Below are 17547 nucleotides of genomic sequence, written 5' to 3' on the forward strand. Positions count from 1 at the left end.
GGTTGGTTTGTTGCTCCCAAGATTTGACTGGAAGGGAGCGTCGGTTTCAGCCTTCCAAGGTTGGAGGTACACCGATATGTACTCCGGATACTGTTGAGAATAGCATGCTTCAAATGCAATGGCCAAGCAGGTAGTTCAACCAATCAAATCGATAGCCGGGGTCACTGCGCTTCACTTCTGCTTTCTTCAACGTGGACTCCGTGCAGATAAGTTGCTCCTATCCCCCGCACGGGGCCTGTCTTCTCTATTACCCCTTCTCCATCCCACGTCAACTTTCAACCATGGATGTCAAACGCCAATTTCCTGGTGTCCATTGGATCTGGGGAGGAGGCATCTCTTTTGTTTACGAAGTCCATCCTCGCATTGTGGTCAAAGTTCCCAAGTCCGGGGAATTCGAGAGAGAACAATTCCAAAAAGAGATTGAGATATATCGAATTTTCTCGCAAAATCCGCCTTGCCCCTCTATCGTGCAGTGTTTTCTCTTTTCCAGCAGTGGCATCTTCCTAGAGTATATGAGAGGTATGACCTCTATTGGTATTAACTTTGGAAGAGGCTATATCCTAGAGTTGAGAGGTTGTCTACTGATTTTGAACTTTCTACCCCTAGATATGTCGTTTTGTCCTAGGATACAAGATAATCATATCCGGGACGAGCATACTATGGTAGTTACTTCAGTAGCCAAGTTGGAACCTTTGTCTCTACGGAAAGAATGGATGAACGATCTCGCTCAAGCCGTTGCTTTCTTGGAATCCGTCGATCTTGCCCACGGTGATCTACGACCCGAGAATGTTCTACTTGATCGCAACCGACTCAAGCTATCGGACTTTGATTGTACGGCGAAAGTTGGCACGAATTACGAAGCTTGCATGGCTCCGTATGGCCGAATACTCAATAAGAATGAGCCAGATCAAGGGGAATGTGGTACTTTTGGCTTTCTTGGCCCTCGAACAGAACAATTTTCTCTCGGTTCCTTGTTCTATTTTATGAACTACGGCTTTGAAGTTTATGGGGATCGCTGTCTCACCGAGGATCCTTACGACCATGGTCCAAAGGTCGTGGACCTACTGCAGAACTTGGAGTTTCCAGAATTGAATGGCAATCCCGTGATTGATAATATCATCAACAAATGCTGGCACAACAAATATGTCACAGTCTCAGAATTAGCCGCGTGCACGAAAACACTTTTGAACGAAAGAACCGACGCGGTGGAAAGTAACGAAAACGGGAAGCAGGAAGTTCATGGCACAGATCAGAATTGCGTGGAAGAAGCATCTTTCTCGGAGAGGGAATTTTGTCAAGACCTGGAACGACGTGGTCTTCTTCAAACGCTTTCTTCAGGCGAACCTGACAAAATTGGTTTCACATTTGATTGGTACAGGCACAGTCTAAGGCTGAGCTATCATATAAGCTTCACTACTCTGATATTCATGCATATCTTGGACTGCGTTCAAACAAATCTATCTACAATCTGTACTTTCTCAAACACGGTTTATTCGACCAATGACAACATATTTTATTGCACGAATCAGGTTCCATAGACATCTCATCGCTCTTTCCACTATCCCCAATCCCTAATTCTCTGTTCACGGCTTAGCCAAGACTTCCTTTTCTCGATCATTTATGATGACTTGACAATTAGTCGGAACCTTGGATGGACAGCCAGAAAGACAGTTAGAAAGACGGTTAGAAAGAGATCCCGAAGTTGATGATAGCTCTCTTCCTTTACTAATCGAAATATGAGATTAAGCTAATACATAACTACACCTGTTTATAACCCTATCATCGTCTTTTTGGCCGCACTGAGACCTGTATTATGATACTTTCTGGACTTGCATCCATGGATGTATCTAGAAGCAGTGAACTGGCTTCGGAACCTTAAAGACAAAATTGCATCAGAAGACAAATCCTCGAACATCTGTTTCATGTTCCAGATTCCATACTCTTGCTATCAGCGAGCCAATCTTGTTTACATCGGTGATACCGCCATACTTGGCCAACGCATGGGTCTTAGCTTCGATCTCGGATCTAGGAATTGAAGGATTAGCACCGCAGAGAACACTGGCGTAAGGGTAAAACCATACCGAGTCAAGGGAAGTTCAGGGTCCCCTTTTGCAAATTCCACCGATTCCGTGAAAGTCTTTCCAGACTTGCATGTAACAATAACAGTCCCTTGCCACTTCTCCGGGAATTGAGCATCGATTTCCGCATTATATTCCATTGTCACACGTTTTTGGAAATCGCGCAATGACTGATCACTCAGATCCTCTTCCATGAAGTCCGTGATCATAGCCTGGCCCTTCTTCGCTGCGATAGCAAGGACGAATCCCATTGAGAATTTACTCTGGTGTACAGTCTCCCCCTCACCACTCAAACTAAGCACGTTGATAGCAGCCTGATAAGTAGGCACCAGCACTGAGTCAATGTCATCAAAAGCGACGTCGTGTTTCGCCATAAGGCTGAGAAGTGCGTCCACGCTCGGGTGGGTGTGTCGACATGAAGCATGCCACTTGAAGCTCGATCGAACAACTGCATAATCTGAGCCGAGATTCTGGTCAATTGCCGTCGGGTTTGTTTCTCCCGGGACAAGGACTGCGCCCATTGCACGCGGTCCTTCTAGGATATCGCGCGGTCCCAGAAGACCGTCACGGGCACTGTAGGCGGCAAATATGCCATCAAAACAGGCCTTTGCGGTGTGTACTTGTTTGGAATGGGTTGCGTCCATGAGGAATTGCCAGAGACCTGCGGCTTGAGTTCCAGCTGTCCCTACTGCTGACAGTGTTTGGCTTGCGTTTAGTTTGAGGAGATGAGACACCGCAGCTGCAACGCCGATGACTCCTCCTGTAGCAGTGCTGTGGAATTTCTGTAGTATATGTTAGCCGCCAGGACACGAGGGAGGCGATTAGGGTGACATGAAAGCATACACACCTCATAGTGACTCTTTCCCAGATACTCGCCAACGCGGCAACCGACTTCATAGCCGACCACACAGGCTGCAATGAACTCTTCTCCGCTGGCATCCAGGTCTTGAGCTACTGCAAGTGCAGCGGGGAAGATCACAGTAGCCTGGATACTATCAGCGGCAAGGTCTTGAATAAAACACAAAGAGCCTTGGAGTGAAATGAGGGGTGCATTTGTGGAACTTACCGGATGCATGATACTTCGATTATGAAGATCATCTTGTTCGACCACATGGGATGCCGCAGCATTAATCAAGCTAGCAAATGCTGGACTAGTCGTGAGATTTTGAGAACTATCAATCAGCTCACTCTTTCCGCTTGACGGTCCCATTTGTGCTGCGAACCGCACCATGGCAGAGACAGCGGGGTGATCTCGACCTGCTATGGCACACCCAAGGGTATCCAGGAAGAAGTCTTTGGTGCGCTGAACCACATTATCTGGGATGTCGCTGTACTTCAGATCCACGGCCCATTTTACGAGGCGTTCGGTTCTTGTTTCTTCGATTGCTGGTGTTGCCATTGTTAGGTTTGTGATCAACTGAATATATTGTGACAGGTTCGATAAATATTTGAACGATCTCGATACCCACGTTCTTTATATGCGGGGAAATTGCGGCTAAGGTATATCGGTTGTTTAGCTGTGCCGAGTTCAAACCGCTCAAGATTGCCGAATTCATAATTCCAAGCAACAGAGGGGGCATGTCATGGCATCGAATATGAGAGTAAACCTCTGTGAAAGAAAACAATTCGTTAAATATTATGTTTTGATGTGCAGGAGTAGTGGTGATGATTGTGAATAATCATTGCTGCAACACTCTGTGATATAGATCTATGCCACGGACTGTAGAGAGCATATAGCCGATTTGTGCAGTTAGTTCCTTCCCAAAGTTGGACTGGATAATCTTGGAAGGTGCATAAATCCTTACGTCATGGCATTCATAAATGCCTTGGATCTCAGGCAGCAATAGGGGTTCTTTGAGGCTTCCATATTTTGATGTAAGGGGTTGCCACTTGAGATCTGTACTTTTCCAATCTTCACCGATTGTGTCAGGTTATTCGACCAGATTCTCTTTGATTTCCTACTCCCTTCATCTCAAGAGTAGAGCATACGAGTACGAGTAACTTGTAGAAGCAAAAGATTAATGCAGCCGAGAGCGGAATCGGAAATTGATCTGCGGGCGGATCACCCGGAAAATGGCGCCCCTGGAGCATCTGCGGTCCCATACACCCAGCCTTTTCACTCTTCCCAGGCCTTCGTATATATTCAAAGTTCCATCTATTTTCATCTCAGCACATTCTTGAGAGTCCTCACGATGGGGTTGTCGTCTCGATTTCTCCGCATTCCGCGGCCAGAGGTGAGTTTGCGTCGCTTCCGTCGCCCGGACGAGACTAACCAATAAGTCTTTTCTCTATGTGATGAGCTTAGAGACCGGTGCCTCCCTGATCACCCTGTCGCTCCTCTTGAACAAAATCAGTGGCTTCTATGGCCTACTCGCACTCTTCACCGGATATCACCTATCGCCCGTCCAACTGTCTATGTATCTGTGGTCCCTGATCGCCCTGGGACTCGCCGTCGCACTATTCCCTCACATCCGCAAGCAAACACCGCTACAATGCCTTGCGCTCGCCTACCTCTACGTCTTTGATAGTCTGATCAACGCCGCATACACGGCCGCCTTTGGAGTGACTTGGTTCTTAGTGGTGTCGCAGCATTACGACAGTGGCAAGGCAGTCGGTCCAGGAGGCGACACCATCGCGCAGACCGCTGGTTTCACCAACCCCAAGTACGACGCCGCATACGTCGAAATCCAGAACACCAAGGATGGCAACAACTTCATCGCTCATCCCCCGCGCTCCGACGATCTCAGCAACGTCGTTCTCCAACCCGAGAGCCTCCAGAGCATCATCTTCATCTGCCTTCTGTGGGCGATCCGTGTATACTTTGTGCTCATCATGCTGGCTTTCGCGCGCCAGGCCTTGCGCCTTTGGGTCGCAATTCCCCGCCACACTCAGCTCCCCACGCACAGCCGCAACGTCTCGGTCGCCAGTGTTGCCGACATCGACCGAGAGCCTTTCTCCCCTTACAGCCCCGATGGACAAGGCTGGGAAGGCAAGATCGGTCGGATCATGATTGGCATTGGTCACAGTTACTGGTTGGGTGAAGAGGAGGACGGCAACTGGCTCAGCGGTATCAACCACAAGTTCCGAAACCGTTCAAACAACACGGAGCTGCCCGGTGCGCTGGAGCGCGAGAGAAGACGTCGCTCTGGCACAGGTCCTCCCCAACCTTCGCCTTCAATCGTTCGCCCAAGTGTTCTTCACCAGCCAATTCCGGAGCACGGTACGAACGTCAAGATGCAAGATTGGACCGCGCCTCGATAAATGATCATCTCGACCATTTGGCCGGCAACCATTTACTGTCGGTCGTATTCCTGTATAACACTCCCCTTTTGGACTTGATCTCTCAATGCCTCCAATCCCCCAATACCCCCCTGGCTGCGCGCACCGTCTGCGACCCACGACGCCCTTCGCTCAGCCAGGTGACACAATCCTGACGGCTCTTGTGTCTGTCCTATCGTTTCATGAGACCCTTGAATCGAACGTGATCTCCTGGTTTCAATCGAGACCCAACCAGTATGAAGTTCGAGCCCACCGCTCGGCTATGACAATAAACCAGCATATATGAATTTGGTACGGGTCCAGGAATTTGTCGGTTGCATATTGGTGTTTCGGCATTCGGTCCGCCCGTTTGGGTCTGGAGGACGCTCTTCAATTCTTCACGGAGTTGGAACCTTTTAATGCTTGGAAGGGGCGTTTTTGACTGACTGTTGACGGCTCTGATCTCCATCTACCATCTTTGTTTTGGCGTCTGGACATTGGTTATGTACATTGCTTATTTGCTGTGGGGGTTTTGCTTCCTCCCCCGGGGTTTTTATGTCTTGTTTCTGTACACAATTTCTTTTGGATACACTTACATATCATGTTCCAAGTTCTTGAATCATAATTACTGGATTTTTTGTTTCCTTGAAAGATAACCGAGGCGTTTGCAAATGCAGCCCTGGAGATTTCCAAGGTTGTGCACAAGTTCATTATATTGGAGAAGTTTAATAGTAGAATAATACCGTGAGGGGAAGATTGAACTCTCGGCCGAATTGCTCAGACCCCAAATACACTGCAGATACATTGCGCTGATTGGGTTTGAGATATCTGGACTGTTCAGATATTTAGGGCATGGGTGTTTCCACATATCTCGGCATTTGACCGGTAATCTTATTTGAGAAGGGGACAGTCTCCTAAGTCGGAGGGGTAAACTTGCCTTGAGTAGGAAAAAAAAAAGCAAATTGGGACATCGGTAATTGCCGTAGTGCTATTGGTAGCACACTAAGGGAGATTAAAGCGAAGTATAAAAAAAGAAGAAATGCATGTCACCAAGCAGCCAACCGCCAACATGGAGTTTGAATATGGCGTTATAGCAGAAAAGCAAATCCCTAACGGGATTCGAACGGGATTCCAGCTCTATCTCCCCCAAAACAGGCCTGAGAGAGTGAGGATGGTCACGGAACGGTCGCCGATGAGCCATGCAGGTACAGACAAACAGGTGCAAACAGTAGCAAATCCCGACGCTGACGTGCTCGAGGAGATCACGGGATTCCCCGCACTGGACCCAAAGCGGTAAGTTTGCACTCGTTGCAGCGGCTGTTTGCACTGATGTCGTGATCGAACACCAATCAGCGGACTGCTGATCTAACCCCGACGACGGAGAATTGAGTCGATGCTCAGAAAAAAACCACGGGCCGATTCCTCTCTTCTTGTTGATAGTCATAAAAAGATTGAGAGAGCTTAGATCCTCCTCATTCTTCCACCTGTTCTTCGTTTCGGTGGTTCTGTGCTGCGACTGGGAGATCGCTGCATACTGATAAGCCATATCGCGGTTTTAATCATCCCACTTGTGCTGTGACTCGAACAGCCCACCATTGCAATGGCTTCTATCTCGACCGCGGCCGAGGCGGGTAAGTCATGGTCTCTCCTTCGGATCCTTCTGGGGGTTGAACGAGAAAAATCAAAGGAGGAAACCATTGCTAATCACTATATCATTCTATAGTGGCGAGAGTCGCCTACCTCACCAGTGATGTCGTTGTTTCCGTCCAGCCCTCGCTGCAGAATGATTCTCTGTTCTCCAAGTCACTCAAGGCTTTGAAGGCCAACAAGACAAGCAACTTGTCATCAAAAAGCACTGAAGTGAGTTGGGACGAAAGAGCCGCGAAATCGGAGCTCAACTAACAGTATCCACCAGGTTCAAACTGTGCGCTACAACGAGGACCCCCTCCTGTCTGCTTTCACTCCTATCCAAAATGGCGAGACTATCTCCGTGGTGACAAGCTCCTCCGTCTTGATCACTGCCGTCCCTCACCTTTACCGTCTCGCCAACAGCCCTGTGGTCGTCCACGTCGCCCTGGAGGCTTCTCCATTCCCCGATTACTCAGTGATTAGCTCCATCAGGCAATCTGGCTTCACCTTCCTGCACTCCGAGACTGTCCAGGAAGCCCAGGATATCGCCATCACAGCCCACGCACTTGCCCGCAAGTCCGGCAAGGGTGTTATTCACTTCTTCGACCCTGCCAACTCCGCCAAGGACCCCTCCATTGATGTCGAGGACGTCGAGGTCGTGAAGAAGGTCTTCCAGATTGGCGGAAATGTTGCTACCTCCGCCGGTGTCCAGAACCTGTACGCTGGTTCCGGTCTCACCTCCACCATTACCGAAGAGACCGAAGGCTCCGCACCTTCCGGCCAAACAAACGACTTGAACGTGCCTTCTCAACCCCAGACCCCCCTTTAATGCCAGCCTGGAGAACTCTTCCGTTGGCTCCTCCCGCCGGGACAGCAGTGCTGGCAGCGATACCCCTAGCTCCAACGCCACCACTGTGGAAGGCTCCAGCGTTCGCCCCGTTAACGCCGCTGATATCTTCGAGTGGACTGCTCAGATCTGGAACACTTTGTTCCAGGAGGTGGGCCGCAGATACAACGCCATTGAGTACACTGGTGCTACCGATGCCAAGTCTGCCATTTTCGTCTTTGGCTCCACCGGAGTCTTTGTCGACGCTCTCGCCAACGGTGCTAACGCAGAGCTTGGAAACATCGGTCTGATCACTGCCCGTCTCTACCGCCCTTGGGTTGGTGGCCAGATCTCCAACTCCATCCCTAGCTCCGTGGAAAAGATCGCCGTTCTCGAGCAGGTTCGCAAGACCACCAAGTGGGGTCCTTCATTCATGGATCTGCTGTCCAGCTTGACCCCCACTGGTCCCCAGGGCAAGGGTCCTCAGATTGTTGGATACCGTCTCGGATTTGTCGAGCCTTCCACTGCTGTCCAGGCTCTGCGCGGAGTTCTGCAGAACTTGACCTCCGCCTCTCCCATCCAGAACCTTGAGATCGGAAGCTCCCAGGTTCCCACCGTTCAGAACGCTCTTGAGCAGCCCCGCATTGAGAACGCCTACTTGAAGATCCTTAACCAGCTCTTCGGTGAGCGTCTGCACATTGCCAACCAGCTCGGTGCCCAGAATGCCGGCATTTCCAGCACTATCGCTGCCAGCCCCGAGTATGGATTCGGTTCTTTGTTGGCTCGCCAGGAGCACCGTGTGCGCTTCATTCGCGAGGTCGAGGAGGCCGCCAAGTCCACCACCTTTGCCACTGACGTTCCCAAGACCTGGTTGTCTCGTTGGGCCCTCAATGTCAAGGAGGCCGCCAAGGCTAACAAGATTGCTCCTGAAGTTATCTCTCGCCTTTCCAACGATGGGTCTGCTCTCTCTCGCCAGCTCCTCCAGTCCAAGAAGCTCTTCTACGAAGAGTCTGAGTGGCTTGTCGGCTCCGATGCTTGGGCTTACGATCTGGGCAACTCTGGTGTTCACCACGTTCTCGCCTCTGGTGCTAACGTGAACATGCTGATCATCGACTCTCAACCTTTCTCCGAGCGTGCTGCCGCTGACGCCACCCGCCGCAAGAAGGATATCGGTCTTTACGCCATGAACCGCGGCAACGCCTATGTCGCTTCCGTCGCTGTCTACAGCTCGTACACTCAGGTCCTCCAGGCCATGTCTGAGGCCCAGCAGTTCAAGGGTCCTTCCGTTGTTGTTGCCTACCTGCCCTACAACCAGGAGAACGACTCTGCTCTCACTGTTCTCCAGGAAACCAAGAAGGCTATCGATCTCGGCTACTGGCCCTTGTACCGCTGGAACCCAGAGAACGAGGCCAAGGGTGAACCCAAGTTCATTCTCGACTCCGAGCGTGTCAAGCGCGATCTCGAGGAGTTCCTTCGCCGCGATAACCAACTCACCCAGCTGATGAACCGCCACCCCAAGTACGCTCCTGTGCTTTCTGAGTCTTACGGTACCGAGGTTCGCGCTGTCCAGAAGCGCACCGCCAAGGACTCTTACGAGAAGCTCCTGGATGGTCTGTTTGGTGCTCCCCTGACTATTCTCTTCGCCTCCGATGGTGGTAACGCCCAGAACCTTGCTAAGCGTCTTGGCAACCGTGGTCGTGCCCGAGGCTTGAAGACCATGGTCTTCGCCATGGACGAGTTCCCTCTTGAGGATATCCCCACTGAGGAGAACGTTCTCTTCATCACCAGTACTGCTGGTCAGGGTGAGTTCCCTGTCAACGGACGTGGTCTTTGGGAGCACGTCAAGAACTCTGGCGATCTTGATCTGTCAACTATCAACTACTCCGTCTTCGGTCTTGGTGATGCCCACTACTGGCCCCGCAAGGAAGACAAGATCTACTACAACAAGCCCGCCAAGGACCTCGATGACCGTGTTGCCTTCCTGGGTGGTCGCAAGTTGACCGATATTGGTCTCGGTGATGACCAGGACCCCGATGCCTACCAGACCGGTTACTCCGAGTGGGAGCCCCGCCTGTGGAAGGCTCTGGGTGTTGACAAGGTTGAGGGTCTGCCCGAAGAGCCTGCCCCAATCACCAACGAGGACATTAAGACCGGCTCCAACTTCCTTCGCGGAACCATTGCTGAGGCTCTCCTCGATGAGAGCACTGGCGCTATCCCCGCCAGTGACCAACAGCTCACCAAGTTCCACGGTACCTACATGCAGGATGACCGTGATCTCCGTGATGAGCGCAAGGCCCAGGGTCTTGAGCCTGCTTACAGCTTCATGATCCGTTGCCGTCTTGCTGGTGGTATCGCCACCCCCAAGCAGTGGCTGCAGATGGACGCTATCAGTAGCTCTCACGGTAACGAGACCATGAAGCTCACCACCCGTCAGACCTTCCAGTTCCACGGTGTGATCAAGCGCAACCTCAAGGGTGCCATGCGCGCCATCAACGCCTCCATGATGGATACCCTCGCCGCCTGTGGTGATGTGAACCGTAACGTCATGTGTAGCTCTCTCCCCGAGCTCTCCGCTTTCCACCGTGAGACTTGGGCTCTCTCTGCCAAGATCTCCACCCACCTTCTGCCTCAAACTAATGCCTACCACGAGATCTGGCTGAAGGATGATGACGACAAGAAGGTCCAGGTTGCTGGTGACGCCATCGTTGACCACGAGCCTATGTACGGTCCCACCTACCTTCCCCGCAAGTTCAAGATCACCATTGCCATTCCTCCTCACAACGACACCGATGTCTACGCCCACGATATTGGTCTTATTGCCATCAAGGGCGAAGACGGCCACCTTGCCGGATTCAACGTCTTGGCCGGTGGTGGTATGGGTTCCACTCACAACAACACCAAGACCTACCCCCAGACTGGTCGCATGTTCGGATACATTCCCGCCGACAAGATCCACCTTGCCTGTGAGAAGATCATGCTTGTGCAGCGTGACAACGGTGACCGCAAGAACCGCAAGCACGCCCGTATGAAGTACACCATCGACGACATGGGTGTCGAGGTCTTCCGTGCTGAGGTCGAGAAGCTCCTGCCCGACGGCCTGAAGTTCGGCGAGCCTCGTCCCTTCGAGTTCAAGGCCAACGTCGACACCTTCGGCTGGATCAAGGATGAAGAGGGTCTCAACCACTTCACCATGTTCATCGAGAACGGTCGTATCGAGGATACCGCCGACTTCAAGATGCGCACTGGTCTCCGCGAGCTTGCCGAATTCGGCAAGGGTGAGTTCCGTCTCACCGGTAACCAGCACTTGATCATCTCCCGTATCCACGATGACGACCTTCCCTTCATCAAGGACCACTTGGCCAAGTACAACCTTGACAACACTGCCTTCTCTGGTCTGCGTCTGTCTTCTTCTGCCTGTGTTGCCTTCCCTACTTGCGGTCTCGCCATGGCTGAGTCTGAGCGTTACCTCCCCGTCCTTATCTCCAAGCTCGAGACTACTCTTGAGGAGTGCGGTCTTGCTCGTGACAGCATTGTCATGCGTATGACTGGTTGCCCCAACGGTTGTGCCCGTCCTTGGCTTGCTGAGGTCGCCTTCGTTGGAAAGGCCTTCGGCGCTTACAACATGTACCTGGGTGGTGGTTACCACGGCCAGCGTCTGAACAAGCGCTACCGCTCTTCCATCAAGGAGGATGAGATCCTCGAGATCATGAACGATCTCCTCAAGCGCTACTCTCGTGAGCGTGACACTGACGGCGAAACCCCCGAGCGTTTCGGTGACTGGTGTATCCGCGCTGGTATCATCAAGGCCACCACCGATGGAAGAAACTTCCACGAAGGCGTAAGTTTTCCCCTTGATAACATCTAGACTATTTTTGATACTAACCTTGAATTACAGGTTGCCGAAGATGAAGAGGATGAGGAATAAATGCTATGTTCCCATAGTCTCTGATATGTTACGACTTACGGGACCTCGACTCTGCTTTTGTTTTCTATCCTCCATTGCAAGGCATTGCGTTTTTTTTGGCCATTTCATGATTCCACCTTTGCACAAAATAGTTGAATACATTTCTTTCATATTTCAGTCATCCTTTTCTCGCACCTGGGCATACGGTTCATGTACATAATACAATATTCCAAGGTTGTTCCAAGTTTTCTGCAATGTTACTCAAAACTCAACTGTGTTCACTTTACTGTCCTTTTACTATATAGAGGGTTTGCCTCGGGGGCGTACACTTCGGAGAATTGGTGCCACCACAGAGCCTCACTTCCTCTCAACCACGGATGCACTGACAACGTTGATGTAGAGCTGACATCACATTTCTCGACAGGTGGTCGGAACTGAGGAGTCGCAAACCTTGAAATTCATCCCAAAACAGCATCAAGAACAAGTATTCAACAGCTCGCACCCGTTTCTGAATCAACCATGACGTCCATGCTATCAGCACCCTTCGCGCCACTATTCTACCTACGGCGGCGCTATCGCCAGGACCCAGACTGGACATATCGTCAAGCCCTGACAGTCACCTGGATGAAGCTCTTCCTCCGCTTGTTCGTAGCAGTCCACACAAAGCCACCTCTATCCCTCAAACCAGGCCTTGAAGGCGACCGCTTCGTACAGATAGCACCTGGCCAAACAGAACTCTACACAGGGATCACCCTGGACGACGAAATCAAGCCCGCAACCATAGGCGGCACCTGGTTTCCCTCACTCTACAAATACGACACCACAACCAGCCAAGACAAGCACGTCGTCCTGCACTTCCATGGCGGCTCCTACATCCTCGGCGATGGCCGCATAGCATCATGCAAATACCTCGCAGACAGCCTCCTCAACCACACTCCCTCAAGCCACGTCTTCAGTCTCCAATACCGTCTCGCCTGTAACCCGCACTGCCGCTTCCCAGCCCAGCTGCAAGATGCCATCACCGCCTACTCCTACCTCATCCACACCCTCCACATCCCAGCAACCCGTATCGTACTAAGTGGCGATAGCGCAGGTGGCCACTTGGTCCTCGCCCTCCTTCGGTACATATCCGACTACAACGACGACGCGGTTCTTCCACCGCCAACATGCAGCTGGCTCTTCTCGCCGTGGTGTGATGTCCCCGGTGCGCGTAGTAAGAGTCTTTGGGAAAATATTCCCAATGCAAAGACGGATTATATTCCAGCCTCGTTCCCGGCTTGGGGTGCAAAGCATTTGATTGGGGATATGGAGATCACTCGTGAGATGGAGCCGTATCTTGCGCCGATCTGGTTTCCTTTTGTGCTTCCTTCTTCGGTTTTGGTGGTTTCTGGTGGGAGGGAGGTGATGTGTCAGGAGCATGATCGGCTTGTGAGGCATTTGGCGAAGTTGCAGCAGAATGAGCAGAGGGTGGAGTTCTTTGTGCAGGATATCTTGCCACATGATGTTTTGATGGTTGCTTGGATTCTGAACTTTAGGAAGGAGGCTGACCAGTGTGCTGTTAAGGCGGGCACGTTCTTGACTCAGGTCCTTGGGGCCTCAGATGATAGTGAGGTTCCTTGTGTGCCTTTCGAGGGTCAATGATTTGATATGTCTCTTGTCAGCAGACGAGTGGCTCTGAGACAGCACTGTCGGGATATCTGGTCTAGTCTCTGATATAGTAAGCTCTCACAGCAGATGTTGAGATATCAAGCAATTCGATCTATGCAGACATACTCCTTCCGAATTGGGATGTTATAGATTGCGGGGTTTGTTTGCCTGAGCTCTCGCCATCTCCCTCGCTTCCTTTGAATTCCCCTTCATCTCTCTTTCTCTCCTTCTCTCTTCCATTCATCTCTTTATCTCTACTTCTTTCGTCTCTCAAAGCTATCATCGTCCCATCACCATCTTATCTACCTTTCATCTCTTGCATCAAAGATCAAAGCATCTACCATACTCATCTCACGTTGACCCTCGTTGACCACTGCCAGTCTTCCATCTGAGACATCTCCAAGCCTCTCGGCAGCTGGCACCTTGCAGGGTGTACACCACTCAAGTCTCTCCATTACATTGACAGGTGGTTAGGGCTCAAAGCCGCGCAAAGCCTGTCTCGTCTCAACACTACTCTTCGTCCCCTCCACCAAATATCAAGATCAAAGCATCTATCCTCATCGTACCACACCAAAGCTTCTCTACCCAGTACCATCCCAAGTACTGAGACAACTGCAAGAGCTTCGGCAGCTGGCACAAAGCAGTGAGGGGCTCGTTACTCAAACCCGTCCCGTGCGTTGGCAGGTGGTCAGGGCTCAAAGCCTCACAATATCCGAATCCGACAATCTTGATTGAGTCCGTTGCCCCAATCAATCCTTCAGTCAAGTCTTGTGAACAATGGCGCCCTTGATCGAGAAGTTTCTGGCCTTGGCTCCACAATGGAACTCGTAAGTCACAAAGCAAGAGCTGCATACCACGATCTGACACTTCGATTCTCTACAGCAAGATGCAGGATGCGACCCAGGTTTATGATGAATGCGCTTTGATGATTCTTGTCAGTCTCCTTCTGGTGCTCGTGGTCATGTGTGTCATGACACCATTCTTCTATCTCTGGCGCCGCAGCTATGCACGGTACGTGGGCCTGTCGACCGAGTGTTACTGGTGAGGGAACTGACAGCCATGCAGACACCCCGAGCATAAGGAATGCATTTGGTGCGAGCTCGAGGAGAAGTCCGAATACCCAGGCGTGAAGGAGGATGAATCGGGTAAGTGGAGGGCTCTGCGGTTTGTCTTGGTGTTACACACGGCTAACATTGTATAGACAGCTGGGGAGGCTTCGTTTACCTCTATCATGCTGCTCTTACCCTGTGACCACTGCAAGAATGTGCTGTTATGCAGAACAGACCACATTACTTTTTCGACATTGATGATCCCTCTACCAAGATTCTTCTAGATGCCATTCTTGGTGGTTGGGGTTTTTAGAGCTGAGTATTTCGCGGGAATCGAATTTGCTTTTGTTTTTTATTATATTAGAAGCGTTGGCCGACTGTGCGATTGCTTCATTGGACGGTTCCCCATTGGAGTACGGAGTACATTGGAGTACATTGGAGTTGTGGTTCCATTTCGTCCGTCTTAGTACGTCTGTACAAAGACCGATGCTTCAACCCGAACTCGACGGATTTGGAAGAATCGAGATTGAGCGAGTGTTTCTTGGAACGCCAAAGGGACACACTTAAGAATACAAGCCAAGGCAAGATACTAGAAGGCTTCGTCCTTATTGGGAACGAGGCAGAAGAAAGCTACTCATACTGGAGAAAATTAACCAAACAACTCTTATATTGTCAAGCAGAACCAGATAGCCCTGAGAGAAGTCTAGTTGATTTAAATACTCAAATCCATCAATTTCCATCAATCTTCATCGCACCACTCTCCACCCACACCCAACCCGACATAATGATCGTCGCCTGCCGTCACTTGCCAGTAACAGTGTTCAATGTTCGCCAAGAACATACCTGCCCAAGCAGGATTTGTGTCGTCGGGTCGGCCAGCATTCTCGCTTAAGCTCGTAACCCTTAAGTGTCCGCTAGGGATTTCTTTCCCTTTAAATGGTCATCATGACCCGTCATGGAGGAGCACGAATTCGCCATGCCCCGGTGGCCTTACAGTGCGTTGACGCCTCCTCCGTGTTTCGCATAGACTTTCACAGGGCCTTTAGCTGTGGGTCAAGTCAGGTAGCATGTCAAGCTGTGCACCCCGTGATCGGGTAACAACAGCAATCTCATCAAGATACGAGATCATCTCGATTCTTGGATTCTAAAACTGCAACTCAAAACCGTTGCAGAGTGTCCTGGCCAAGCGGATACAGTGCGCGAGCACATGACGGATTGAGTGTGATGGAGCAATGGGTTGATGTCGGTTTGGTGGAAATAAAGAAAGATCTGAGTGTGTGCGTCTCTCACGCTAGGAAGGCTGGCTCCCCGGGCACGACTCAAGAGGTCCCCAAAAAAAAAAAAAAGAAGAAGAAGAAGAAGATCGTTGGGGGGGAACCAGTCAAATGAATACTCCCCTTGCGTACATATATTCCGTATTACGTAATCGGTTATCAAGCCCGCAGGCCCCACCCGCGAGGTTCGAAAAAAGTTGACCTGTCGACCGATCTTCATGCTGCTGATTGAGATCAATGGTTCTTTTCTATTCCGGTGACCACTGACGTACGCTTGCCTGCTATCTAACCGCTATGTCTGACACCGAAGACGACCCCGTCGTCGCTTCCTACGACGTCTTCCTCACGGATTCGGACATCTCTCGCTATGTCTTCCAATACCTTGATCGACATGTCGACCTTCCTTACAATGAGAGCAACAACCAATGTCCCATATCGCTCAAAATGAAGCCCGAAACTGGTCTGGTCGAGGTTGATATCCCGATCAGCACCCGCTCGAACTACGACGTGAACAAGGGCTTGCGCTACGGCGAAGCAGTAAAGAAGAGTCGTTCTGCGCGGGACGGTGGCTCTTATGGAATGTCTGGCGGATTCACCGCTGGCAGTGGTGCAGCGGGCACGGGCGGAAGAATGAAGACAGAACCCGGCGGCGACGTGGAAGTGTTGGATAATAAGAGGGTGGTTGACTCGAATGCGTTGATGCGAACACAAGCACTCGCCGGTCGAGTAAAGCCCGCGGAAGAAGGCGATCCAGTTTATATGCTGGCTACATTCAAAGATAGTATGTCTTGGAGAATTGCTCTTCCAATTAACTCCTCTTGGATCAATGTGCTGACCACAGTTTCTAGAAAACTTGCATCTGTCTCCCATTTCATCCGTTGTCCAATTCCATCCACAACTTCACCATCTGGATGCACTCGATGAAATGCCAAAGGCGAAAGGCCTGCGCGGGAAAAAGGATGACGACGAGCGTCCTGCTCCCGAGACCGAGGCACGCGCAATTGATATTAAGGTTAAGGCTGCTGAGGATGGCGAAACGACCCAGACTGCGGGTAATTTGGATATTCTCAAGCAGATGCAAGAAGAGAAGTGGACGAAGTATGGCTGGATTGATGCCGAGGTACGTTCTATTGAGATTGGTTTCTATGAATGCAGCCCGCTGACTGCCTTTGACTGTAGACGGAGGAATCGTGGTACACATATGAGAGCTTTATGCTTTATGACGAAAGCATTGGCCCTCAAACCCTGGAAGCTAGCCTTGATTCGGAAGAGTACCTGGATAAAATGAGTGCTCCGAGAATCGATCCTGCACGTCCGGATCTGACTGGATGGGCTATGAAGGAGAACCGAAAGAGACAGAGAGAAGCCCAAGGCGCAAAGGGAGACCAATGATACCTCACGTGAATGAATTTAAACGATATTTTACGAAAGCACTCGACTCAGATTAGTCGATCTTGATCTCTGGAACAATCCAAAGCAGTAGTACTCTAAACACCCGTGGATGGTAATCATTGTTCACTTCCAAGATTCCAATGTTGATAATGGGTGGTAGAAAATATGTTGTAGAGGTTTGTCGTATAGAGCCACATACCAAATACTTGGAGATATACTGATACCTAGGTATGCTCCTGGCAACTCGATCTCGAAGTCGACAGCAATGTACGGAGTATACTTGTAGGGTGAATTCTTATAGATCCAATTGGACGCAGCTGAAAACTTTGCCACTTGGGCTCGAGCGATCCGCCAATCACGATAAGAGCAGTCACGTGCCGCGTTCGGTTTTTCTCCCCCGATCTCCGCTTCGTGTACAGGTCGACAATCCCCTTTCTGTTCTTCAGCTTGTGTTTTTCTTTTCCTTTTTTACCCATCGCTTTGGTTGAGC

General features: G+C 50.8%; 7 protein-coding genes across 7 annotated transcripts; 6 read left to right on the plus strand and 1 right to left on the minus strand.

Moving 5' to 3' along the window:
• Positions 1 to 1892: 1892 nt before the first annotated feature.
• N7506_001126 (MmgE/PrpD family protein) lies at positions 1893 to 3477 on the minus strand (the record flags this gene model as incomplete). Its single annotated transcript, XM_056950422.1, has 4 exons — positions 1893 to 2025; positions 2082 to 2860; positions 2926 to 3063; positions 3145 to 3477. The coding sequence occupies 4 exons, from the start codon at positions 3475 to 3477 to the stop codon at positions 1893 to 1895; spliced, it is 1383 nt and encodes a 460-aa protein (XP_056816337.1).
• Positions 3478 to 4270: 793 nt separating this feature from the next.
• N7506_001127 (inositol phosphorylceramide synthase regulatory subunit KEI1) lies at positions 4271 to 5339 on the plus strand (the record flags this gene model as incomplete). Its single annotated transcript, XM_056950423.1, has 2 exons — positions 4271 to 4312; positions 4359 to 5339. The coding sequence occupies 2 exons, from the start codon at positions 4271 to 4273 to the stop codon at positions 5337 to 5339; spliced, it is 1023 nt and encodes a 340-aa protein (XP_056816338.1).
• A 1066-nt stretch (positions 5340 to 6405) lies between these two features.
• N7506_001128 (uncharacterized protein) lies at positions 6406 to 6705 on the plus strand (the record flags this gene model as incomplete). Its single annotated transcript, XM_056950424.1, has 2 exons — positions 6406 to 6629; positions 6690 to 6705. The coding sequence occupies 2 exons, from the start codon at positions 6406 to 6408 to the stop codon at positions 6703 to 6705; spliced, it is 240 nt and encodes a 79-aa protein (XP_056816339.1).
• A 231-nt stretch (positions 6706 to 6936) lies between these two features.
• N7506_001129 (sulfite reductase (NADPH) subunit beta) lies at positions 6937 to 11716 on the plus strand (the record flags this gene model as incomplete). The annotated part of the gene is made up of 5 exons (XM_056950425.1): positions 6937 to 6967; positions 7060 to 7196; positions 7252 to 7764; positions 7808 to 11629; positions 11687 to 11716. The coding sequence occupies 5 exons, from the start codon at positions 6937 to 6939 to the stop codon at positions 11714 to 11716; spliced, it is 4533 nt and encodes a 1510-aa protein (XP_056816340.1).
• Positions 11717 to 12214: 498 nt separating this feature from the next.
• N7506_001130 (Alpha/beta hydrolase fold-3) lies at positions 12215 to 13336 on the plus strand (the record flags this gene model as incomplete). The annotated part of the gene is made up of 1 exon (XM_056950426.1): positions 12215 to 13336. One exon carries the CDS (start codon positions 12215 to 12217, stop codon positions 13334 to 13336), a length of 1122 nt encoding a protein of 373 aa, XP_056816341.1.
• Positions 13337 to 14119: 783 nt separating this feature from the next.
• N7506_001131 (uncharacterized protein) lies at positions 14120 to 14593 on the plus strand (the record flags this gene model as incomplete). The annotated part of the gene is made up of 4 exons (XM_056950427.1): positions 14120 to 14169; positions 14225 to 14353; positions 14408 to 14487; positions 14544 to 14593. 4 exons carry the CDS (start codon positions 14120 to 14122, stop codon positions 14591 to 14593), a joined length of 309 nt encoding a protein of 102 aa, XP_056816342.1.
• Positions 14594 to 15959: 1366 nt separating this feature from the next.
• N7506_001132 (uncharacterized protein) lies at positions 15960 to 17057 on the plus strand (the record flags this gene model as incomplete). Its single annotated transcript, XM_056950428.1, has 3 exons — positions 15960 to 16446; positions 16514 to 16785; positions 16845 to 17057. The coding sequence occupies 3 exons, from the start codon at positions 15960 to 15962 to the stop codon at positions 17055 to 17057; spliced, it is 972 nt and encodes a 323-aa protein (XP_056816343.1).
• Positions 17058 to 17547: the final 490 nt, after the last annotated feature.

Source organism: Penicillium brevicompactum, assembly GCF_028827555.1.
Source record: "Penicillium brevicompactum strain IBT 35665 chromosome Unknown utg000001l_segment0_segment0, whole genome shotgun sequence".
Taxonomy (NCBI): Eukaryota; Fungi; Ascomycota; class Eurotiomycetes; order Eurotiales; family Aspergillaceae; genus Penicillium; species Penicillium brevicompactum.